General features: G+C 36.1%; 3 protein-coding genes and 1 long non-coding RNA gene across 4 annotated transcripts; 1 reads left to right on the top strand and 3 right to left on the bottom strand.

Annotated features, from left to right (window-relative positions):
* Nucleotides 1-2,204: 2,204 nt before the first annotated feature.
* LOC133882941 (uncharacterized) lies at nt 2,205-3,018 on the top strand. Its single transcript, XR_009902759.1, has 3 exons — nt 2,205-2,379; nt 2,509-2,579; nt 2,691-3,018. It is a non-coding gene; the product is annotated as an uncharacterized LOC133882941 (long non-coding RNA).
* Nucleotides 3,019-5,427: 2,409 nt separating this feature from the next.
* LOC133882881 (extensin-1-like) lies at nt 5,428-8,033 on the bottom strand. The gene is made up of 2 exons (XM_062322109.1): nt 7,806-8,033; nt 5,428-7,386 (listed from the first exon to the last, which is right to left on the bottom strand). Exons 1-2 carry the CDS (start codon nt 7,972-7,974, stop codon nt 5,783-5,785), a joined length of 1,773 nt encoding a protein of 590 aa, XP_062178093.1. The 5' UTR covers nt 7,975-8,033; the 3' UTR covers nt 5,428-5,782.
* A 4,254-nt stretch (nt 8,034-12,287) lies between these two features.
* LOC133882455 (translocon-associated protein subunit alpha) lies at nt 12,288-16,943 on the bottom strand. The gene is made up of 8 exons (XM_062321638.1): nt 16,736-16,943; nt 15,673-15,837; nt 15,535-15,585; nt 15,146-15,234; nt 14,388-14,465; nt 14,030-14,233; nt 13,535-13,606; nt 12,288-12,679 (listed from the first exon to the last, which is right to left on the bottom strand). Exons 1-8 carry the CDS (start codon nt 16,803-16,805, stop codon nt 12,629-12,631), a joined length of 780 nt encoding a protein of 259 aa, XP_062177622.1. The 5' UTR covers nt 16,806-16,943; the 3' UTR covers nt 12,288-12,628.
* A 1,433-nt stretch (nt 16,944-18,376) lies between these two features.
* On the bottom strand, nt 18,377-24,132 carry LOC133882731 (protein XAP5 CIRCADIAN TIMEKEEPER). The gene is made up of 12 exons (XM_062321947.1): nt 23,904-24,132; nt 23,729-23,794; nt 23,570-23,634; nt 23,356-23,468; nt 22,028-22,103; nt 21,852-21,928; nt 21,704-21,765; nt 21,430-21,561; nt 21,271-21,324; nt 20,651-20,716; nt 18,985-19,059; nt 18,377-18,681 (listed from the first exon to the last, which is right to left on the bottom strand). Exons 1-12 carry the CDS (start codon nt 24,072-24,074, stop codon nt 18,631-18,633), a joined length of 1,008 nt encoding a protein of 335 aa, XP_062177931.1. The 5' UTR covers nt 24,075-24,132; the 3' UTR covers nt 18,377-18,630.
* Nucleotides 24,133-25,626: the final 1,494 nt, after the last annotated feature.

Genomic DNA, 25,626 nt, shown 5'->3' with positions numbered 1-25,626 from the left:
GTACACCTATACTTGATATCCTCTTCCATCATTCTCTGCACTAGTATATGAAAATAAGTTGCTATGACGATATATTTAAATGGACATTGAATGTCTTTAAGGGGTAGCTCAATCGGCTGCGACCACGTCTCATGAAGCGGATGTCACTAGTTCAAATCCCTCTCCCCCCTCTTGTGTGGACATGTCAATAAATAAAAATAAATGGACATTCAATTATAAAACCAAAGAAATCCCTAATATGATCACACACATGGACGACTAGAGTCTTAAAGTGATTTAGACGGTAGGCTTTTAATTAAATAAGGCCATTAATTAATAATTATACAACAAATATATTTTAAAAACAAAATATTAAAACTCAAAAAATCATTTTAAGGCTTTAATATGGTAAAATGTTAATAAAATACTCCTTAATCAAGGCCCCCACTTAATAATTGTACATTTTTCTCTTTATTTTTATTTAAATCTTATTATTTAATGTCTTTGAATCAAGTGAGATAAGTCATTCTAATTGAAATATTAAAATGAATTTAATTTAATTAAGGGTTAATTTCATAGAAGAATACTGAACTATCCACCGTTTTGACAGAATGGTACCGAACTATCATTTCTTTCGAACCGAGGTATTAAACTATCAAAAATCCTCACTTAAGGGTATTCTGTTAGGATTTGCTGTTAAATCCCACCCAATTTCCTTAAATACCAATGTGTTTTTTTTTTTTGCAAATTCTATTAAATTCTAATCAATACTTAAATCCTAGCATTTTTTTTTTCTTAAAAAACAGAATGAGTATTTTGAAAATTTTGACAGAATTTAACAGCAAATTTTAACGAAATACTTTTATGTGAAGGTTTTTGATTGTTTAATACCTCGGTTCAAGAGAAATGATAGTTCGGTGCCCTTTCGTTAAAACGGCAGATAATTCAGTACGCTTTTGTGAAGTTAACCCTTTAATTAATATTTCAATCCATCACTTATTTTCATCCAACCGGATCCATATGGATGCAAGTATACACTTATTAACTATATTTTGTAATTATATACTCATACACAATTATATATCAACATACTTAATAATTACAAGTATAATATATACATACTAACTCTAGTTTATATGTTGTCATTGAAATACAAGACCCTATATAAACATCCATGATGTATATATATATATATATATATATATATATATATATATATATATATATATATATATATATATATATATATATATATATTGTAAAAGAAAGAGAATAATTCAAACTTGAAAATGATTTTAATACGGAAATAGAGAGGAAAAAAAATAGAAACTTATAAATAGAGGAGTTAATAATTGAATAAAATATGTTGAAGACTTTCCATCTTTTTATAATTTAATTTTTGTTTTCAATTTTATTTGGAATGTTTGACTTGTGCAGCTTAATTTACATCTTTTTTTACTTTTAATTTGCAAGTTACATATTATTAGCATTGAATGTTCAAGCAAATGTATCTTGTAAATGATTGAATTGGCTATTGAGATCCAAATTGATTACTATCCCTTTAAATTTTGATTTGTATTTTTGTTGCTCAATGCGGTTACAAGGTCTAAAAATTTTATACTTAAAACGTAATTGAATATTATTATTATTATTATTTTTATTACTTTCAAGAATAAAACTTTTAAAGTTGGAGAATGTGTTTTATTTATGAATATTTTTAACATTATTTAATTCTATTATTTAATATTTTAAATTTTATTAAAACTTATTTAAAAAATCAAATATCAAAAAATTAAATGATATTAATACCTTTTTAATAGTTTATTACTATAATTAAGAGTTTTAACTAAAAAATATTGCCTATAGTTAAGTTTTCAAATATATATATATACTAAAATGCGTTTTTTTTTAAATTGTTATAAGCATTACTAAATACAAACATATATGTGGCCAACAAAAATAATGAATCCTCTCATCAGTTGATCAGAACCCACGTGGTGGTCATAATGAGGCGTCAACCTTTCACTTTCAGTGCTTTCACAAGTGCAAAAGCTGTGGTTGATGACTTGATGTGGCCAATCGAGTACGGCGACGTGGGACTTTAAATAGTATAAAAATTGTGTAATTCTTTGCGATTTCCGAAATTGGGTTTCGGTTTTATTCAATTTGAATAAATTACACCTAGAAATATAAGGATATTTTTGAAATAATTGAGGTCAAAAATAGACATTCCAATAAAATTATGGCGGTAGCGCCTAAAAGGGCGAAAATTTCATTCACCCGCTCTATTCCAATTTTCCCCAAATTGCGCAACTCAAAATGCTTCTCTTCCTTCATTTAGAGCGGTTTTCCCATAACCTTTAGGCCATTTTTCAATCAAATGGTTGTTTCGCCAGCTAGGTAAGAATACTATTTCTTCTTTCCATAGGTGAAAAATCCGGCATATCCTTCCTTCTCCCCTCTTCCATCTTTTCCTTTCATTCCCCATCTATTTGTATTTTAATTTAATTTGTTGGTTTTGTATTTTAGGCTTTGGCTGAACCAACAGACCATTGATTACCCGAGATTCAAATCTGAGATTGTCAGTGATGGTGGAAATGGTAAGATACTCATTGATATACTGATTTTTTTCTTTCAAGATTTGTTTGGTTACTGGGAAATTATGGGGTACATGACAATAAATTTAGTTTTTTTTTTTTTCCTTACTTCAGCTATAACAATACCAAGGTTTGGTTCGATGTCGACGAAAAGGGAGCTCAAGTAATATGCTTTTGGTTTGAGACATTCTGCTCCTGCTCGGGTGCCTTTACTGCCAAAAGGGAGAAAGCGCTGGGCAAGAAATCGGGGCATAAGAAGTGGATTGAAGAAATTAAAGACTTGGCTTGAAAATCTGCGAATTAAAGTTGATTGAAGAAAATGTTTTGCGATTCTGTATACACAAAGCCAACAATTGTAACTCTATTGCATTTCCTTGACAATTTCAATGCTTCTCGAGATTATCGGTTTCTTAATAAATATTTATGTTTCTCTTTAAGTTTATTACAATTTCACTTCTCGAAACTAGTTGTCCATTAATGTTGCAGACAAAGCAAATCTGGAAACCAGATTTGTGTTGGAAGATGAAAAGCTTTATACGCTGTCATTCTAATGTTGGTTCCTCTTTGTTCTTCGAAACAAACAATCCGGCACCAGCTCTAACCGGTGTCTACAAGAGGACGCCGGTAAAGCTGATGCTGGAGATTTTTTTTAAACGATGAAGTAGTTTTACCGGCGTTCACAGAGAACGCCGGCCAAGATGAGGCCGGCGTTCTCAATGAACGCCGTCTTATTCCTGGCCGGCGTCCTCCGAGAACGCCGGCCTCATCATTGCCCGTGTTTTCGGAGAACGCCGGTACAGGAAGACGATGCAAGCGTTCTCTGAAAACGCGTACTTTGCAAATGGAATCACCAGCGCTCAGCTTAAACGACGGCTCAGACTTTCCCCGACACTGTGTATGCCATCGTTACATCTGAACGCCGGGACTACAAATCCCAGCGTTTTTTTGTTCTTTCCCAACGCATTTTGGGCGCCGGGAAATCCTGTATTTTTTGTAGTTTAAGTCAGTTTTCAATCAACAATTTTGGGAGTATTTAGAGCAGAGTGAACTCAGAAATTAGAGTCTTAAATATACATGCGGTAGCAGTCTATTTATAGGTTCACAGTTATGAAATTAATAGAGTGCTAGTTGGAACACAGTTGGATTAGGAGTCTGAGTCCTATATCGCATAAGCTTTAAGCTTATTTTTAGAGTCAAAGTTAGGTAAGACACTGTCTCTTTTTAGCTGATTCCATAATAATAGATGTCTCATCACATATTTTATTGATAGGAATCTATAAGTATTCGGGATAGGAGTCTTTTTGAAGATAATAAAGAGTCCTGGATTCAGGCTTGAGCCTGTAAATCTCGGACATAGTTCCCTGAATGTATTCAAACACCTCCTTGTTGAATCCGAAGAAATGTCTCCGAGTCGGTTTGACTTGTCTTGATAATGTGTCCGAGGCAGGGTGATCCCGATATGATTTTCCTCCCTGTGGAGTTTTAGGTCCGAGGTGTTCAAATCCTGAGACGAGCTTTAGTACGAGGTCTTGTAGTCCGAGATGTTCTTGTCATATAAGGTGGTGATGAACCCCCGAGGTGATGGTGACTGAGTTGACCTGGCTGGGTTGGCCCAACGAGCTGGGCCCCGATTCGACCTTAGGCCTACATGGCTTCGGAATTTATTACTTCCCAACACTTTGCATAAGTTAATGTCAACTGCACGACTAAGTAGTTCGATCACATTCTTTAACTTTCTGCATACAGCCCAACTGTCCCCCCAACTCCATCAAAGCTAGCTAGCTAGCTTTTTTCATGGAAAATAATAACTTGGAATGGTGATCAGATCGTTAGTTCATGTATCAATGTCATTTATCATGAGTATCATGGAATTGCACACTGGTTCTAGACCAAATACTCAAAATTCATATAAAAAATGGAAGTTAATTTGACGTCTAAGAATTAAGAAAGTGAATTGTAAATTAAGAAAAAAATATTCTGTAGTTTGACAGAACTCTCAATATATATTCACACCCTCACAAGCATGGAGGCTTAGGCACATGCATACATGCAACGACAAGTACAGTGATGCATAATGAAGAAAGAATATTAGTTTAAGTTTTATTTAGTTTTGAAGAGTCGAATTATTTTGTAATGGTGAGTAATATTTAATTTATGTTTTAAGAGTCGGCATTTAATAATGTACTTGGCCGCCCAAAAGTCAATCAATTTAGGGTTAGGATTTATGTCAGAGTCTATTTAAACAGTCTTTTGTAACCCTATGATGAAGACTATGATACAGATTATGATTAATGAAAACAGAAGAGAAATCACATTTCAAACAAAACATCTGACAATGTCAATGAAACTCTGGTTCAACTTATCATATATCTTCGTTATTTTAGTGAGGCTCTAAATTAACATGAGAATTATCTTTATTTTCTATTGTTTTCCTTCCGTTCAGCGTCACACAACTAATGGCTTTTTGAAAGAAAAACTATATATACCGTGCTTGTATGAATCAGAGAGCAGTTACGCATGCACCAATGCAACAAGCATAAAAGTTATATTGTTAGAATATTTTAGATTCACCATTATTGTATTTTATATTCACCATATTATGTCTTTCTTATTAGGATTTATTCCCTACTTTATATAGTTTAAGATTTTTTGCTCATTACTCATTGTCTCGCTATAAATAAAAACCTACGGACGTAATATTGTTTTATATACTCAATAATAAATATGTAACTTATACATCTCATTACGCTTTCTTTCTTTTTTTTCTTTTTTTATTTTTATTTTTTTATTTTTTATATTTATTCAATATACTTGATAGAAGTATAAGGACTCATTTTTGAAGTACGTACAGTTTGCCATCATGAACCTGCTTTTATTGAGAATATATATATCAAGTAAAAGCAATCACAAGTACTGGAGGTTTTATACATTGCTAGACAAAAGGTAGCATTATTAATACAGCAGTCAATGCATTTAAGTTCGTAGTAAGAAAAAATCACACAACCACACACATCTAACGTGAACAATTAAGTAATAAACAATGATTCCCCACCAAACCACCACCTCTCTGCATGCTTTTTCATCATTTGCGTCATCTCTCTTCTTTGATGGATTTATTGCCGTAATTATAAAATTCTACACCAACCTTGATCAGCACCAACATTGTTTACACTTTACACTTAGATTTGGAATAAATACTGCAGTACCTAAGCATGAGGAGGGAAAGGTGACAAGGGAGGCCACTTTCCAAACTTGGGATGGGGGAAATACTTAGGATGTGGCTTGTGGATGGGGGGTAGCTTAGGAAGAGGTGGCCATGGCTTCTTATGAAATGGAGGGATCTTTGGGATTGGAGGGAGAGGTTTATAGAATACTGGTGGTTTTGGCTTGTAGATTGGAATGGGAGGAATAGGTTTGTAGAATACTGGTGGTTTTGGCTTGTAGATTGGAATGGGAGGAATAGGTTTGTAGAATACCGGTGGTTTTGGCTTGTAGATTGGAATGGGAGGAATAGGTTTGTAGAATACTGGTGGTTTTGGCTTGTAGATTGGAATGGGAGGAATAGGTTTATAGAATACTGGTGGTTTTGGCTTGTAGATTGGAATGGGAGGTGGAAGGGGCTTTTTGAATATTGGTATAGGTGGAGGAAGGATCTTTGGGATTGGAGGAAGAGGTTTATAGAATACTGGTGGTTTTGGTTTGTAGATTGGAATAAGAGGTGGACATGGCTTCTTGAATGTAGGAACAGGTGGGGGAAGCGGTTTTTTATAAATTGGAACTGGTGGGGGGAGCGGTTTCTTATAGATAGGCACCGGTGGAGGAAGTGGTTTTTTATAAATTGGAACTGGTGGGGGAAGCGGTTTCTTATAAATAGGTACTGGTGGAGGAAGTGGTTTTTTATAAATTGGAACTGGTGGGGGAAGCGGCTTCTTATAGATAGGTACAGGTGGAGGAAGTGGTTTTTTATAAATTGGAATTGGTGGGGGAAGCGGCTTCTTATAAATAGGTACTGGTGGAGGAAGTGGTTTTTTATAAACTGGAACTGGTGGGGGAGGTGACTTCTTATAAACAGGTGTTGGGGGAGGAGGTGACTTCTCATAAACAGGAACTGGTGGGGGAGGTGACTTCTTATAGACAGGTGTTGGGGGAGGAGGTGACTTCTCATAAACAGGAACTGGTGGAGGAGGTGACTTCTTATAAACAGGTGTTGGGGGAGGAGGTGACTTCTCATAAACAGGAACTGGTGGAGGAGGTGACTTCTCATAGACAGTTGTTGGGGGAGGAGGTGACTTCTCATAGATAGGCGGGAAAGGCTTCTTATATATGGGAGGGAAGACCTTTGGTGGAAGTGGGGGAAAAGGCTTCTTATATATGGGGGGAAAGACCTTAGGAGGGAAGGGGAATGGATGGCCAAAGCCCTTCAAAGGTGGAAGCGGGGACTTAGGAAGGAGTGGGTGAGACTTATGGAAGGGTGGCAATTTGGGTAGTGGTGGGTGCTTAAAGTAAGGCCACAAGAAGGCTGAAGTGCATGTCACAGGGGAGAACTTGAGTTTACCAGCCAGCCCAAAGGTGTGTTTTCCATTGGCTTTGGACTTGAATATTACTTTGGAGGATTGTAGGCCATCATGGGCAGGGCATGGTAGAGCTGATGCACTGTGGAGCTGCGCATAGCATTCTTCCTTCAGCTTTCCATCTTCCACAATCTCCTGAGGAAGAGACACTTTAAACTTTCCTTCTTCATCCAACTCCCCTGCCGCCCTTGTCTTGAAGTGTCCGTTCGCTGGCTTGCAGTCAATTGTCACTCGAAGCCCTGCACAGTGATGCACAAAATCATTAGTTATCTGTTGTTTTCCAAGATGGTTTGTCTTTTGGCATTATAATTAAATCTTATGCAAGAAAAAAGTCCATATATATGATGTTACTAATTTGATCGTCTTCTAATGGTCAACTTCAGCCAAACCAAGCAACAAAGAATATCATAAAGTTTCGCATCCGAAAGGTGCATGCCTTAAAAGTTCAAATACGTTAACTCTGATACAATATTAAATCACTATTTATATATGCTAAACACTAACAAACCAAAATTAGCAAACAGCATATCAGGTAAAATCATGTCAACATTGCATTAATTTTTGCAATGAATGTAATGCAGCCATATTCATGAACATGAACAACACTTACGATGGTTACAGGAAAAGAAAACAAGAACAAAAAAAATCAAAACAGTACCTGAAAAGGCATGGCTAGTCTTAATGTTACTCTGCTCACAGTCGGCACATTCTCCAATCCCAACTACCTCGAGTACTGTCTTATCATTACCATAGCAGAAACTCACTGTAAAAAGCAAGAACACCCAGAAGCACAAAAGTGCCCCACCGCACGAAGGAAAAATCCGCATTGGGAAACGCAGCCGAGAAGCTATTTGCTTCTCTGGTTTGATACAGCATGATAACACAATCCCATAAGCCTTATTTTATAGTGATCTTTGTCAAAGGCTTACCGACACCAAACTTAAGGGCTTCACATGAGGTCAGGGACCCATTGAGACGGCCTTCAATAACGAGAAAGACAGTCACGATGCCCACTAGCTTTGTAACCAAAGGCCATTAATTATCTTTCATTCAATGGGCTCTCAACTGCATGCACAGCTCAACCTTTTTGCTCTCTCTCTCCAAACCTAACTTTTAGCTCTCATAAATACTTTGGCTTTTCTCAAGACAAAGGGTTGGATTACTGAAAATTTTCATACCATGCAAGACTGGCAATGGGACTACATTATTTGATTCTTGATCAGCTTGTACAGGTAGAAAGCCAAAAAGAGAGAATATATTAAAGGCATTAGCATAATTGAGGTACATATTAACTTCACGTGAATCACCTACACACACACACGTATATATATATATATATATCAACCAATTTTGTAACAAAGTTAAACAAATGTTGTGTTACAAAAATAATGTAGAACTCACTCTTGAAAATAAAATTATAAGATGAGAGTGTCCAAGAGCTTATATACGCATTATTAAGATTGCACTTAAATCATGCGGGACACTTAAGATCATATAATACCATTCTATCAACATTGATCCAACGTAACCATTTCACTTTTGGCGGCTCTACTCAATTATCAATATTCAATAATGTAATATTATGTCCATATATAATACCAAGACATTTTGAACCAGTCTATATGTCGCTTCCTCTGTGACTTGATCACAAAAATACAACTCATTCGATCTCATACTCGACGTGGTAGTTAGCTTTGATACCAAATGATATAAACATTAAGTAGAACTTACTCTTAAAAATCGGCTTACAAGACATTTAGACCATATACACATGGTTAAGATTGCATTTAAACCATATAAGACATTTAGGATTGTACCATTTTGATTCACACACCTGCAGAAGGACCATCATGCATATATGTTTTCAAAATCTTAACAACTTTGAGAGGTAGATGCAGAGTAACCTGAATTCACAAACCTATCCTTCAGACATATGAAGGGCTGTGGTTGATGTTTAGTTCGAAATAACCAATATTCAGCAGTACAAAAATAATTGAATTCGATATCATGAGCCCAATTGAAGTGATGGTACGTATAGTTAAAGTTTGGTACCATGTCCTGAGCTGATGAATGTGCAAGGGCTCACCCATCTGACCTTCAATCCAGCCAAATTAACCTCATGGCTCTGGCTACTAATTAAACACACTATTGTGGGTTACTTACTCCATTTGGAGCATAGGAGTACAGGTACAATTCTGTCAATCGAGCTGGAGGTATTGAATTTTTTTTGGCTTTCGTGGATGCAGTAAAAATGTCGGTTTCTATATCTACCTTTCATTCCACTCTCTTTCTCATATATATATATTTCTGTGGCATCTGGAAGTAGTATATATGCTTATTACTCCTTTTCCTTGGATAGAAGTGAAATGTGACGCCTTATTGATTCTATTCATGAGATGTTTACCATCATTTTGTCTTTCCTCTCCGTCTGTGGCTTCTAAAATCATGTAAAAGATACTACAGTGAATATGTGCTCTCTATATGAAACGGAAAATGGGTGAGGTGTTACAGCTTTTACTATAACCATCTTATAATCTCGTTTGAAAGTTTACATCCTATGAAAACAATTGTCACGAAGTAATTCACGTTTTAGTAGCTGAAGTGGTAAGTGTCTCATCAATTTGTAAATGTGGTATATGTTATGTATACCATCGTGTGGCAGCAGACTATTATAAAGGCAGGCATATTTAGTGTCATGGACCACCAAATTAGTTTGTAAATAACTTATAATAAAAGCTACGGTATTATGAACAATAATAATTTGAAAATCATTAAAATGTTGGTTGTGATGGCATGATAAAATTAGAACTCATTCATCAAATATTCATAAATGCCACAAGGAAAGCAAAACTTGTGGAGGAGCGTACTTCTTGTGTTGCACTGCTTACAATGCATGTCATTCTTAAGGAATGGGTGTTAAGAGCCTTTTCTCTAAAGAATAATGATCCACAACAACCCTTCTTTCTTTCTTTTTCTTTTTCTTTTTTTTATTAAAAAAAAAAAACAATTTTTAATTCAAGGACTATCGGCAATGTCACAACAACAAAATAGAATAAAAGTGTTGTATATAGTATTTCTCTTTTCCTAAACTTGTATACGAGCATCACTTAACTAAAATAGTAACGTTAATTAAATACTACACCCTCATCCTACTTGAAAAAAAATCTTCTTAATTTCATTTGAAATTGATGATATCAATTTCATAGTCAGGATTTAAGTTTGTAAATCTAATGATATACATAATGTCACATTATCAAAAAAAATTTAAAAGACATGCCAATAGTAATATTATGTACACTATTAGATTCACAAACTTTAAATCATGACCACGAAATAGACCTTCTCTATTTCATTTGAAATGAAGATGATTCTATTCTCATTCTACTGGATTGATGTAGCAGTGTCTATCAGTCTGATTCAAAGACTGATGAGTACTGTCACATCACCCACCCAATAAAATAAAAGTGTAATATTCGGCATTACTCTATCTAAAATAATTGTTGTAGGAAACATGATTAAGAAATTTAAAATGCTTTATATTCACCGGAGGCGAAATGTGAGTGATTATTGATGCATCATGCATACACACTAAATGGAAGGACCTTTTGGCGGTGTGATCTGATTATAACTACGCTCACATGCTGGCATTTTAAATATTGGGTGTTCAATAAATTTTCATGAATCATGTGGCTGTAAATCCCAAACAAGACTTAATAAGTCAAATGGTCAGATTTGACCTTTTTTTTTAATTAATGAGAAAGTATATCATGAATATTACTTTGTATTAAGAAACCTCGACATAATCGAAGCCTTGAAAGTGCCATGCCTAAACCTTTCTATGCAAATTGGAGCTCTAATATAATATAATATTATCATAAATGAAGCTACCCAAGTGGGGATTAACGTGACTCATTTGATAGTCTTTTTCTGAAAAGACCTGAAAATGAATCCCATCTACAGTGGTTGAATAGGGATTTAAAAAAGAGTTAATTAGGAGGAAATACAATTATCTCATTATCGGACTTATCTTTCACTAAACTTCAAAACTATTTTGTTTGGAAGCAAATTTGTTCTTATTTTTGTTTTTATTAGGGCGATAGACAAATTGCCTATAAGAAAAAAAGCTCCAGTATAAAGATTTCAATTAGTTTGTAAATCGATTGAATACCAGATCAAGTTGGCTTGGGGTACAAAGCCGTAAGCACGGTGAAGGGTAACAAAGGATGTGCTCGGACAGTTCAAAGTGCAAATTCATAGGCAAATTTAGAATTCAGTACAAAGTCTAAACATCCATAACTACATCTATCAAAACAAAAAAAAAAAATCCATAACTACATGTGTTTTTAAAATTTCGGATCCATATTTGAGTTATTATACTTCAAATGAAGAACTCCCAACCACCACTTATAAATAAATTTATTTTTTTTAAAAAAAATAATATATATACCTCCATTAGTTGAGGGCATTGAATCCAATAGAAAAACGAGCACAGGACATGGACAAGGAAAAGTTGTATTATCATCCTCAACCCCCCAACCCACTTCAAGAAACAGTCCCCACACTCAAAATTAAAATGGGTTGAATCTTGTCGGAAGTAAATTATTTTCATAAAAACCTCGACCTCATTCGAACCGCAAGAAATGTATCATAACACCAAAACCAGAATCGATTAGTTGTGTTTGGCTCTCCCTTGCCATTTTCATTTTTTCCCAAAAAAAAAAAAAAAAAAAAAAAAAAAAAAAAAAAAAAAAACCAATGTTACCAAACAACTTTATTCACTTTTTTCTAAAAGTAAAAATCAAAACTCGTTTCACATTTATATCACATCAATCAATTCTTATTAATATTAAAAAACAAAAAAAAAAACAAAACAAAAAAAAGTTTCCCATACACACCCTATTCCCAAAAAGTTTGGAAGCAATTACTGTGTTCTTCCCTTTGATCTCCAAAGGTCAATGTCAAGAATGTGGCGGTAGATCCACCGCAAGATGGACATCATAAGGGAAATTTAATAACGTTTTTTCAAAGCTTTTGATGCCAATATCTGCTACAGAGATCACAAAAGAATGTACGTCAAAATAACTCCACAGGCCCAACATCACAGAAGTACTTGCACTAGAAAGCCAAAAACAAGCCCAGATGCATCCGCAAGAAGCTTCAATGGTAACATTAAATTATAAAACAAAAAAAAAGTGCATTTAATCTAAGAAAAATTTTGTTGTTCCACAGAAAATTGTATCCTTCCTAACTTAAATTTGCGTTAGTTTTACCTCAAAATGCTCAACTTCGTCTCCAAGAAAATTTAAATGTAAAAATTTCTTCCAAATGCTACAACAGCAAGACAGGTCTTTTCTGGTCTAATTTCCAAAACTACTCCAACCTTTTGAGCCCTCTTAAAATCTCCAAATGCCTAGCAAGAGTTACAAGAGTCTGCGCTTCAGCGTAGTGGCTTGTGCAGCTGAACCAGATGAGAATGCTCATCTACTTTTTCTTCTTCGATTTGCCAGAAAATGACTGAGTATATGCAGTTCCCTGAGCATCGGAAAGGGCAGAAAAGATATATATCAGCAATAGCAACCACAATTCTAGTGTTAATCGCCAGTAGCACATAAAGAAAATAATTCACCGTGGAATGATAGACCTTCAAAAGTTCTATATGGTTTACTAGAGACCAAAATCTACAAATAAGTTGGCTAGCTTTTGCTGTCTTTCCTATTTTTTCATTTAGACCCTGTTTGTTTTGGCATAAAATAATTTTTATCACAAAATGTGGCTATTTTTCGCTATTTGTTTGCAATCCTGAAAATGTTCAAAAAAACATTTTCTGGCATTTAGCTCAAATGAAAAATCGCCAAATATTTTTTATATTTTCATAAAATCTAAGCTGCGAGGAAGGGAGAGACGGGGAAGAGGAGTTGCGGAAGAAGAGAGTGTGTGAGAATATAAAGCATTCGGGTGAGATTGAGATCCAGTGCAATTGTGGAGCCCACTCTCACAATTGCTTGCACGGGAATGTGGAAAAGTGGGGGAAAATAGTTTACACATGAGAAGCGTAAACCACTTCACGCCTCGTAAAGGTTATTTTCCTTGGTCAACTGAAAACATTTTTAGGTTGCCCAATACTTTACGTTGGGCCAGATACTCAAAAATAGGAAAAACTTTTTTTAGAAAATATTTTACGCCAAAACAAGTTTGTATACCCCATACTAGTTTTGTACAAACTCTAGCTCATTCAGTTCCAACCTCCTTTTACCCCCACCCTGACACACACACAAACAAAATGAAACAAAAAAAAAGAAGCCCAGCCAGTGCGGCCACCAATCCTTCCCATCAACAGGACAACAATTTGTGAACAATCAGTGCCATGTTGAAGCATAAACCACTCACCTGAAGCCACTCATCCATTGATGCATCTGTAGTCTTAGTTCCAACTTCCACCTTGGGAGCCCTCTTAGTTTTCTAACCAAGTACATGCAGACAGATAAGAATTATTATTATAAGGAGGAAACATCCAAAATAGAAATATAAAATATGTAGTCATGGGGAGATAAAAGGCAAGCATCTAATGAGTTGCCTGCCTTTTACTTTATTCCGTACATACCACAACTAAGAAATGTAAAACTCTCTCACAGAAGAGTCCAAAAAAATATGAGCAGTAAAAAGATGGCCAAGATAAAAATTAAGTTTCCAATCACAAAGTCAATGCTATATAATTCGTATGTTAGGACTAACATGGTAAGTTCACATTAACTGCAGGTTGGTATCAGGACAAAGTTGGCTTTGTAAGATTGGAGAATATCAATCAATGCAAGCTAATGAGATCCTAATTTATTCTCAGATAAGATATATAATAATATAAACTGCAGGATTGAAAGTGCATACCTTGGAAAGGTTCTTTATTTGACCACGAATCCATATGCCAAGGAGGAAAAGGAGGGCAATTCCAAGGGTAACAAGAAAAACGGACTCAATGCTGAGAACATTACCAGCCTCAACAACTTCGATGGTGCCATTATAGAAGGTGCTCTGGTAAGGATTCTGGTCGATTTCATATATGATGGTGCCTACAAGGTCAAATGTTCCAGGCTGCACAAAAAGAGTGAAATGCCTAAGCTCAAGCAAAAGGTTCTCCTTCTCATCAATTTTGTAAGTTTTGTTGAATGTGAAACAGACTAAATATTGGAGTGATTACTGAAAGTGATTATCGGTATCATACATAACTCAAACATTAATGCAATACCTGCAAGAATTTGCTGACAGCAAATATGTATGGGTAAGTAGCCTGTGCTGAAGCTGGTACTGACGCGTTGTTAAAAGTCTAGAACCAAAACACAAACATATATGTAAACAAGCAAGTAAAAAACAGAAATCAACCAAACAAGAAAAAAGCTAGAAGGCTGTTTTAATCAAAAAAAATTTAAAGGAAGAAAAACAATTCCCCCCTCCATGTAGTATACGTAATCATTCCCCCAGACTCGAAGGGCACCACTCCAACCAGTGAAATATGGAAGAAAAAGTTGTAACGCTTAAGAATTACAAAAACAAATTTTCAGTAACAAAAGAATAGAAAACATGAAGGGCAGGAGAAATACAGCCAACAAAAGATGGGGAAAATAAGCCAGCCAATGTAAACCAGTGCGTATATGCAATTAAAAAATTACGAAACACATGGAAACTCAAGCAAGAATTTCACAGAGAACACAAAGTAACACAACATATTGGTATTTTTTTTTACTAACATAAACGATATTTTGACATGCAAATTTATATTGATGAAATACACCAAGCATGATTTAACATTTCCTGATTCGAATGAAAGTCGCCCATATGAAATTATTATGAATCTAGGTCAAGCATGCAACTGCAAATGTCAAAATACCAATTCAACACAGCACACAATATAATTCATTAATATAAGATATGCATACAATAAGGAGCCAACTTGGAGACTATGTATTCACAAACCATCCAATCAAATACAAGTATACCTAGAATTACCTGTACAGTAAGATTTTGAACCAGCAGACTATGATCAAAAGGGAGATGAACGCTGGCCTTAATTGCAATGACATTCACAGCGGCCTCCCCTATTTTTTCATCCAAAGAAGCAAATGAGCTACGCTCCAAAGATTAAAAATAAAATGAAAAAGGGAGTTGCATAAGTGCACATGCAAACAACATGAATATATATTGGCCTTTTAAAAAGAACAAAAACTGTACACTGAGAAGCCAGTAAAGGATATTTATCAAAAGAGAGGCCAGTAAAGGATATTTATCAAAAGAGAAGCCAGTAGAGGATAAAATGCAGAACCAACATAGAGATATCTAAAACATCATGGCGTTTCAACACAAAGTAAGACAACAACACCAAATAGGGATTTACCCACCATCATTTTTTATTCCGACTAATAGTTCAGTCTCTTCTCCAGCCGACACCACTACAAGGAGGAAAGGAATTGAATTATACACAGGCATTTCCATAAAAACACAAGACACTTTTATGCATAATATAGATGAGACTATACCTCTAGCACTATTCTTCGGAAAAACATAGATTGTATCAACTCCAGGAGCAGGGCTAAAACTCCCATCACCAAAATCTTGGACATCTTCACCGACAATCCCAAGATCGCCAACTTCTTCAACAGCCTCTGTAACATCCACGTCTGAATCCGATTGGCACCTAGCAACTATCAAGTAAAAGAACTTAAATTATGATAGAATCACAGAGAAATCACATCAAGTCGTGAAAATAAACTCATGCATTCAAACAAGATATTATCCCCCACAGTCCACACCCCTAAACCCACTTCAGAAAACATGTAGATCAAAATCTAGAGCAACACCAGCTGAATTCAACTTACTACAAACAGCGAAGCAACTGGTGCAAAGCATGCAATTTCACCATGAAAAACAGATAATCAAATCAAATAAAGCATCCACTACTTTAAAGTAATATTCAATTAGATGCCACTTAATCAGCAATCTAAAAGTAATTTTGAATATCCGCACTTTTCCGAACCCAGAAAACATGCGGACTTTCTCGTTTCCCTAATCAAAAATCAAGGCAAGTTTGCTTCCAAAAGACGGGAAAAAGAAGTACTTCCGACATTAATATTTGAAAAGTATTTCTCTCGCTTTCTTTCTTAATTTTCCTCAAACACATAATCAAGTCAAACTTCACCTTCAAAAGAAATCGTTGTACCCAAGTAAAATTTCGCTTTCAAAAGCAGTAAAGGCACCATATCATATAAGCTACCGTATCCAAACGATGCCTCAGTTACAATGAAACTCAGTCAAACCATGCAAGTGAAAAATTGAACATTGAATCAGAAGCTAATACGACGTGACCGAATCTCGAACGAAATCAAAGCGTAAAACTCAAAAAGGACCATAATTTTACGGAACCAGATCTCAATCCAAATAGATCATCGCAAACCGTACCATGCATGCAACCATCAAACCCTAAACAACTCCTTTTCATAACATGCAAAATAAAAATTTAACAAAATGGAACGAATCAAATTCACATAGAAACAAGTCTTCGTATCAGCGAGTGGATCTAGATCTGGAGCTAAGGAAGCGAACCTTGGGCGAGAGGGGAGGCAAGGAGAAGGAGGAGAGCGAGGAAAAAAACCCTAACGTTCTTCGTCGCCATGATTGGAAGCTTTGGACGGGTTGGTGAGATTGGTCTGGGACGGGTTTCGGTTTTTCTTTGTTGTGGAAATGGGGATCCACAGCGAGACCAAGGGGGTTAAGACACAAGGACAAGGCAAAGCCGAGCTTTGGCTCTTGATCAAACATTTTAGAAAGGTATTATTTATTGAGCACGATTTTCTTAAACACAAAATCATCCCATTAATTTCCAAACCAACAAAAAAAAAAACATTTTTGGAAAGAAAAAAATGCAAAATTAATTAGCATATTTATAGAATTGGTTCCTCTCATTGAATTTCATAGAATAAATATATTTGTGGATTGTTTCTTTTTTTTTATAAAAATAGTTCGTCCTTAATGCCACATTGTCACTTAGACACATCAACACTTTTAATACATTAACAAGTGACAATCTAACCTAAATTACAAATATATTTTAAATAAATAAATAAATAAAAACAAAAACAAAGGAAGGTTGCACCATCGCTCTTTTGGAAGGACAGTTGCACCCTCATCTTGAGCGGCCGCACTTATTTGGGTTTTTTTTTTTTTTTTTTTTTTTTTTTGTGAATGTTATTTGGTTAAATATCAAAAGAGTAATCAAGTTAGCAATAATTATATCTCTATGTAGCTGAGGACAAATAGGGTTGGGCACTGCTCCTTACGGGTGGATTTCAACCCTACTTGCCCCCATGGGCTATATCCACCTTCCAACAAAGGCAATTTCAATATCCGATTGCCTATTCATAAGGGAAGAAGTTGATACATTATACGCTAAATTTAAAAAATTCATTCACCCCACCAAATAATGGGAGAAAAATTGTCTATTATCCTTATAGGTGGGCATATACAAACGGATGAATCAATTTTAACTAGCATGCTGCTCATCTCAGAGACAAATAATTGTTACTCACACAAGCATAAATTTACTATAAATTGGGTTGTAATAACTTCTTAACTTAAGTTCTTTCGACGTAAAATGTTTTCAGAAACTATTTTATGTAGCTTAAATAAAGTTTGTCTGGTTAACCAAAATATTTTCGGTTTGACCAATATTTTTGATCGTACCAAATACCAAAAAATATGAAAGAAAAAAGAGAGAAGGTTTTTCTTCAAAACAAACGGATTAAAGGAGTCATAATGTAGAACTTCGGCTGAGATTGAAACAGGTGGTAGTTGTTGACAATTCGGGAGGGACAAATGAGACAACCACTTCCTAATCCTTATCTCCTTGTAGTCAACAATCAACAGTAGTATAGAATGGAATTGTGGCCGCGAGTAGAGCTTTATCACAAACTACTCCGAATTTCATTTTTCAACAAAAACCAAAAATCGATCTTCAATAACAAATTCTAGGGCAGGTGTTTTTGTGTTGTAAACGGTTTACAAAAGTAATTGAGACTACTGCATAGCAGAATCTAGAGCAGATTTTCGGACCTTTTGTGGGAGCTTAACCCAGTTTGAAAGAATAATTTGTCCTCTTCAAATACATTCAGAAAAAAAAGAACTAATTCAAAGGGCTACTAGTCATGCCACCACATCATAGTGTGATGATTGTGGTGTGAAGAAACATATCTCTTTAACACACATTTATAAGGCGAGGAGGAGGGGGGTAAGATTAATGGTGGAAATATAACTAAAATCCGTCTCTACGATCCATCACAAACATTTCCCATATAGTAAAGGCAAGTCCAACTCCCATTTTCCTATTCACTAGGTAAGGCAATCTAAAAAAACAATACGGAAGCAACTGCTGATGAAATAAGGTTCCACTCTTTAAAAGCGTATCACAAAATTCTCGATCCTGTCATGTCTGCTACAATTAATCAGTCCCCATGGATAGTATAACGCTCCCATTTTTTGGTTGGGTCATATATCTGCCAAACCAAAGGATGAAGAGAAGTAATTAGGAAACATCCTTAGCAGGCATCATGAAAAACAAATAGCAGATATGCCTGTCACATCAGACAAGCTAACAACTCCAAGCTGAATATACTTATCAAAAAAGATGTCTCATGTTTCTCAATAGATACAAGCATTCAAGCGGATATTTTTGAAACAATTGATTTAGAATGCAAACTGAAAGACCGTAGTATCTATAGGCAATCTAGATTGATAACCAGGGGTGCCATGCACATAGGTCCATCTAAAATGAGTGAGCAGAGACAGAGAGAGATTACCTCCCATCTTGAAGCAGGGAAAATATGCTTGTTCTTTTCGTACCAATGCCTCTCAACAACTTTCCCAGCATGAGACTGTACGAAAATTCAAGAAAAAAAAATCAATATCAAAGTCAATTGACACAAAGAGATACCAGAAATTTAATACATTTATAATGGGAAATATTTGCAATAGATAATCAAACCTTATGTAGTCCTTTTTTTCTTTTTTGTTATTGGGCTTGGTAATTTAACTAGCACATCATATGATAAAGCCCACAAACTCTCACCCATCACGATGTACATTGTTTTTTTTTTTTTGATAAGTAAAAAAACTTTATATATAAGCGTAATGCGCCCCTAAGTACATTGGGAGTATACACAGGAACAGCCAAAGCTAACCCATAAAAAGAAAAACCCAAACAAACCCATAAGGACCAACCCTAAAACCCGCATGCAGCACCCACAACACCCAGAACCACAAGAAACCCAAAGCCCAAAAAACCAAAAAAAAAACCCCAACATTCACCCAAATTTGCCCAAAAGCACCCAAACCCAACAGAAATACAAACCCAAAAATACAAAGAAAAAGAAAAAACTACAGTCAATGGCGCGTGGCGCTACAGTCACCAGCGCGGCGCTGAACCAACTGGAAAAACTGTCGGACGTCGTGGAATCTGCAGGAAAAGCCGCCGGAGGGGCGCGTGCGCGGCGAAGAGGTCCCCAACACCGTAGATCTAACTCCCAAACTTTAAAAAAAAAAAAAAAACCCTCGGCCATGCGAGCCGGGACGGTGCGTGGTGTCCACCCGCAGCAGCACCAACGACGGGGAAAGCCGGACCATGACGGTGAAGCACTTGCACTGGTAGGAGGACCCAAACACAATAGATCTACAACCTATGATGTAAAAGAACCAAAACCCACGCACGACAGCGCAGCGGCCAACCACGGAAACGGCGTCGACGGAAGACCGGAACGAGCCGGAGAAGACCCAACCCCCGAGAACTACACCCAATAATAAGAAAAACCCTAAGAACCCAGAGAGGCAGAGGGAAAGAGAAGAAGACGTGAGGAAAGAAGAGAAGAGGAAGGGAAGAGGGGAGGAGAAAAAGCTCTTCCCTCCTCCCCTGGATCAGCCACAGAAGGAGGAGAAAGAGGGGGGAAGCAGAGGATTTTGAAAAAAGGGTGGAGAGCTTCTCTCTCTAAAAAATAGAGCGAGAGTATGTGGAATATGACTAATGGGGTGGAAATGCCATCTGGGCTACAATCCATTTCTCACTTCTTTTTTAACAAGTAATCGAAATATCATTAAAAGTGAAAGGTGCAACTCAAGTACACAAAAAGCATACAAGAGTTTACCTAGCTAAAATGAGAGTATTGACAGTAGGAAGAGAATGTAGGTTCCAGTTAAGGGCCAGGATTAAATGCATATACCGTTTTTCATATTACATTTTCAAAAAAGGAGAAGGCAAGAATTGACTGTACCATAGCAAATTATGTCATAAGAAAATGGGCTTAACATGCGTTTTAAATTCGCCATTAGTATGAGCCACATTATTAGCAGAATGGAAAGCCATAATTCAGGCTAGTTTGAGCGTCTGTTATATTCAGTTCTTGGACCATCAAAGTTACCTTTTCTATACAAAGTCAAAGTGATGAATAATGCTAAAGTAGAAAGAGAATGCACCTCATCCTTTTCTATCGTTGCATCAGCAATGGTTCGCACATCTTCATGCACGTCAAAGTGGAAAAGCTGTGTAAAAAAAAGAACATATGATAATAAATCACCTCAATTAAATACTAAAGAATTTAAAATAAAAAGAAAGAAAAAGAAAAAGAAAACCACAGCCACTCATATTATTGAAAGGACCTGATTTCTTGGTCATCTACAAATGAATCAATACCCTTCAAGTGGCACTTACGAAGTCAGTTTCAGCAGAAGTGAAACATGAAAAGATTTAGAGCGAAAGCCATCCATCATAATTGCAAAAACTTTTACTAATGAGCCAAATACTGCATAAATTCAATATTATCTTCCTTATATCTTAGGTAATAGAAAATGGTTTTACTTCCCAAACCAGACAACCCAAAAAATGCTCAATAAACCAGTCGAAGACCCCTAAAAAGGCACAGTCGAGCAATTTTATCATACCAAGATATACTCAACCATAAGAAATGCTAAATACTGATCTTTTCTTTTTCACCTCCAATATTTTGCACCCCCCCCCCCCCCCCCCCCCCCCCCCCAAACCAAAGAAAAATAGAAAAAGACAAAGATAAAAAGAAATTTGTAAAATTGAAAATTACCGGTCCACTTTTGCCCCTAGCCTTGTTAATGATTAGCTCATAAAAACTATGCTGCTGCAATTCCATAATCATGAAAACAAATGAAGCGGAATTAGTTAGCACGTGTTCAACAGCTGAATATCACAATCATACCTACACATGTTTTCAGTAGTATCTTACATGGGGAATGATAAGATCCTCTTTCACATAAAGCAAATTCTCCACTGAGGTTGTACGAATTTCTCGAAACTCCGGTGCAAGTTGCTGCTGAACTGCCCGAAGAAACTCTCCTATTGCATCCCCCTTGCGTACCTGAATGATGAGAAAAGGGACCAGGGTCAAGAACATTAGAAAAAGAAAAAGAAACAGAAAAGTATATCAATCACCTAAAATTTGAGAAAGAGAGAACTCCGAGCAGTATCAATAATATGCGGTTTCAGGTACCACCACTCACCTGAATTGCCCGCCTATGGCCAGCACCATCCCAGTAGCTGTAAGTAATTTGAAGAGGCTCATCTGAAACACACGAAAAGCCTGATTTAGTAAAAAAATTGTTTTCACACATTCATACAAAATATACCAGTGTCAAAACACAGCATTACTTCGAATCTGCTCCTGCTCAAGAAACCACTGTCTCTGCAGTCTTTCACGCTCAGCTTGTTCCTCCGCCTCCCTCTCACTGAAAGTGTCTCCTCATCACCTCTAACATCAAACGTTAGTCACGAGACCAGAGAGAGAGAGGGAGAAAGAGAGAAAGGGAGAGAGAGAGTTGCCGTACCTATCTGGCAGAAAGCTAGTTTCCACTGTTGGATCTTTACCAAATTTGCCATGCCGAAGCTTCTTTGATTGCGAAGCTGCAAAAGTACAAGTAAAAGTCTTACTTTAACATATGAAAGAAAGAGAGCCAGAAATGAAGTTTCTAATGGTCCACATCCATCCAACTTTCAGTTCTTAGGAGGGGAAAAAATGAGAATATCTTTCAGAAATAACACTACAAAAAAACCAAGGATCTGAATTCAATAGAAATTAAACAGAACTCATAACAGCAATCAAGATTTTTTAAAAAAAAGAATAGCATTTCAAGATTCTTTTCGTTCCCAGAGATATCACTCCAACAAGATTCGATGAATCCATTTTCGACAAAGTACAGTGCAGTGCTGAGTGCCCAAATACAGGTTCAGATTGGACCATGCCTCAAGCGGTCATAAGATTACTACTCAAAAAATGAAACAATGTAAACAGAATTTAAGCCATCTTGATGGCTAGAGACTCTGTCATGCTTTTTGCACATAAGGCACCATTCCAACAACAGTAACAACTCATCAAGTACATTCCTCGTGAAACCTATGAGTGCAACATTGACAAATAGAATATACATTCATATCCGTCAAACAATTAAAAACAGGGTTGTTGCTACACATACATGGTGTAGCAACAAGTCAGAAGTGGTTGTGCACCCATATTTCAAACAAATTGTATAGCTGTTAGACCCCTAAATCAAACCCAAATTTTAAAAACTTAAACTAGAAGGTAAAATACATAATATAAAGCTATCAACACAAATCAGCACCTGGTTCGGATCTCACCCAGAACGCAAATCCAAATGTAGTCATCGGATACATGAAATAGAGCACATCGAACAATATTTAGTTGAAATTTGCCTTATATAATACTTAACCCGAGCATCAATTCAACTAAATGTTACCCCTACGCATCTAACTCAGCAAGATAAGTATAAATACTCGACCTAAACCACCTTTTGGAAGATTTGGAATGAAATTTTTGCACACCAGCACCCAAACCTTCTACAAAAGAAGGAATACCGGCATCTAAACTTCAACATGGTCATCAAATAAATCATGGAAAAGAAAATCATCTCTTTTTTAAGTCATCTAATACAGCACAACTTCACAAGAATGATAATTAAAAGTCGAGCATCAAAATCAAAAGTGATAATAATAACAACTCCTAAAATCTACAAATACCCTGATTACCATAACATGCACGCATTAAGGATAGAGTGAAAAATTACAACTATAGGTAGCAATTTGTAGTAACTGGAGAACCAAAAAGCTTCGAGTTTTAAGACAACCCATATATGCCTACCATTTTCACCATCCTCCTCTTCACTACCATTCTCGATATCATCTGCGAACGATAACCGCGAATTCCCCTTTATCTTCCTCTGTTTACGCTTCTTTAATTGAAGTTCCTCCTCCCTATAGCACAAGGAACAACAAAATTAACCATAAAACAACACAAACAAAAAAACCTCACTTAAAAAAGACACTAAATTTCACAAAATACTATGCAAACTCACTCTTGCTGTAGCTTCTGAAGCTTCTCCTTCTCTTCTTCTTCGATTTTGTTCCGAATATTAATTCTCTACAACAACGCACGCATCATAAGCACCCAATAACACCCTTCGTTATGCAAATTACACATTCATCAACAATGAACAGCAATCAATCTTTATTACCTTCTCAACATACTCTTCTCTTGTAACCAAACCCACAGTTTCCTTCTTAAACGCGTGCTCGAGAATCTGAAACAAGGCTCGAATGAATAAAAACACACGTATAGATTATGCTTCACAAGGCTATCAAAAAAGCAATTGGAAACCCTATAAATTAGATAAGCGTTCGGGTACGGACCTCGGCCCGGCTTTTGCCGAACTGGAGGAGACCCGGCTGGCCCTTGGCGGAGGCGGACTTGTCCTTGAGCTCCTGGATTTTGCGGCGTTCGGCTTCTCTCTGCTTCTCGAGCTTTCGGATCCGCACGCCGTCCTGGGCCGTGCCCACGTACCCGTCTCCCATACCCGACATCTTTCTGTTTCTCTCTCTTCCTCTTCTCGGGTTAGATCGAAAAAGTGAAAGTGCGAGTCCGTCACAGTGTTCTCCATATATAGGACGTAGATGTTATAAGGTAAAGCGCGGTCTATTGTGAAATTTAAAGGAGTGATTTGAGACACCGTCGATCTGCTGACCTTTTGCTGTGTTGGTCATCGAGTATGCATCAAGGACACGTGGCTTCGCCTCCAGTTGTGTACGCTTGTGTATAGTAGTAGGACGGAGACCATGCTAGCCTGGAATCCTCGTATTTAGAAGGATGAAATTGTCGAATAATTTAATTTAAACATATATATAAACAAATAATATTGTGGAAACATATATAAATGTGTTTGGGAGGGCAATTTTAAACCATATCATATCATATAAAGCGCGTCGCTTGTTTGAAAACATATAAAAAATTATGCTTTAAAATCGCAAATGATGAATTTTTAAAATTGCATTATTTTGAAAAGGTAAATTGAAATTTTAAATGCTAAATGTTTAACTGCAATTTTAAATTATACGTTTTAAAATTATTATTTTTTAATCGCACTTTTTGATATCGTAAACAAAAACAAAATCGCTATCATTTACGATCACATACATGTAAATTAATTGATTGTATTTGTTGTCTTGAATAATTGTCTTTTTTTATATATTATGGAAACTGTTGTTGTCTTCGGTTATTGCCTTTTTACGAGTAAATTCGAATAAGAGATACTTGCCACTTGCCAGATCTTGAATTTCTTGAATTCTAAGTCTTTAAATTGAGGAGTAATTCGAACCTCAAATGCTTCCACTATTTTATCATGGAGTTTGATATATTGCTAGAACTTATTCAATTTTGTGACAAATATATATAGAGAGAGCCCCTCCTATCGGGGGGAGTTGTAAAACTTTATTTTAAAGCCTCTTATTGATAAATCATATAAAAATAACAAATATAATATACATAAAAGCATCAAATCTTATAAACAAAATAAACATATCCACCAAAGACACTTTTTTTCCCACCGATTTTTCCCTAAATAACTCATCCCCGGAATGTGTCGAACGTGGTCGCCGAAATCCACCATATGTCATTGTCCAAAGCCATTTTAAAGGTAATACTCACCCCATCATATTATTGTTTTAAAGGTGAATCTACGTTTTCAGCACCTGAGAAGCATTTAAGTTTTAACAGTTACTGTACAAATAAATGATAAAGGGATAAACACAGGCCTAACAATGTCCTAAAGCAAAAGATATAACGAAGAAATATGACTAATGAAAACACCACTGGTACAATCAAGACCCAATCCAATCTTGAGATGAGGAAACCAATAAGGCTCTAATCACTTTTTCAAAGGAACCCGAATGAAACAAAACACATAGAGGGCTCCATGAGATGATGCCGATGATAATGGTGGATGACGCCTAAGTAAATCAAAACAATCCGATTTCGGCGACGACGTTTGGCAGAGTCCAGCAATGGGTTTTTTGGGGTAAATCTGTGAGTCTTGAAAGGGAGAAAATATCTTTTTGTCTATAGGTTTCTTTTTTAGTT

This window comes from Alnus glutinosa, chromosome 11 (genome assembly GCF_958979055.1).
Source record: "Alnus glutinosa chromosome 11, dhAlnGlut1.1, whole genome shotgun sequence".
Classification (NCBI taxonomy): domain Eukaryota; kingdom Viridiplantae; phylum Streptophyta; class Magnoliopsida; order Fagales; family Betulaceae; genus Alnus; species Alnus glutinosa.
Note: the sequence above shows the minus strand (reverse complement) of the source record. Positions and strands in the feature narration are given on the sequence as shown.

What these genes read in the sequence shown, in the direction of transcription:
- LOC133882455 (XM_062321638.1), bottom strand. Translation starts at nt 16,805, where the DNA reads ATGGCGACGAAGAACGTTAGGGTTTTTTTCCTCGCTCTCCTCCTTCTC. An exon ending in TCCGAAGAATAGTGCTAGAG is followed by an intron (nt 15,586 to 15,672) that starts GTATAGTCTCAT and finishes TCCTCCTTGTAG; the next exon opens with TGGTGTCGGCTGGAGAAGAG. An exon ending in CAATGGATGAGTGGCTTCAG is followed by an intron (nt 12,680 to 13,534) that starts GTGAGTGGTTTA and finishes TCCGATGCTCAG; the next exon opens with GGAACTGCATATACTCAGTC.
- LOC133882881 (XM_062322109.1), bottom strand. Translation starts at nt 7,974, where the DNA reads ATGCGGATTTTTCCTTCGTGCGGTGGGGCACTTTTGTGCTTCTGGGTG. An exon ending in GACTAGCCATGCCTTTTCAG is followed by an intron (nt 7,387 to 7,805) that starts GTACTGTTTTGA and finishes ATCACTGTGCAG; the next exon opens with GGCTTCGAGTGACAATTGAC.
- LOC133882731 (XM_062321947.1), bottom strand. Translation starts at nt 24,074, where the DNA reads ATGTCGGGTATGGGAGACGGGTACGTGGGCACGGCCCAGGACGGCGTG. An exon ending in AGAGGAGGATGGTGAAAATG is followed by an intron (nt 22,104 to 23,355) that starts GTAGGCATATAT and finishes GTACTTTTGCAG; the next exon opens with CTTCGCAATCAAAGAAGCTT. An exon ending in CAACGATAGAAAAGGATGAG is followed by an intron (nt 19,060 to 20,650) that starts GTGCATTCTCTT and finishes ATTTTCGTACAG; the next exon opens with TCTCATGCTGGGAAAGTTGT.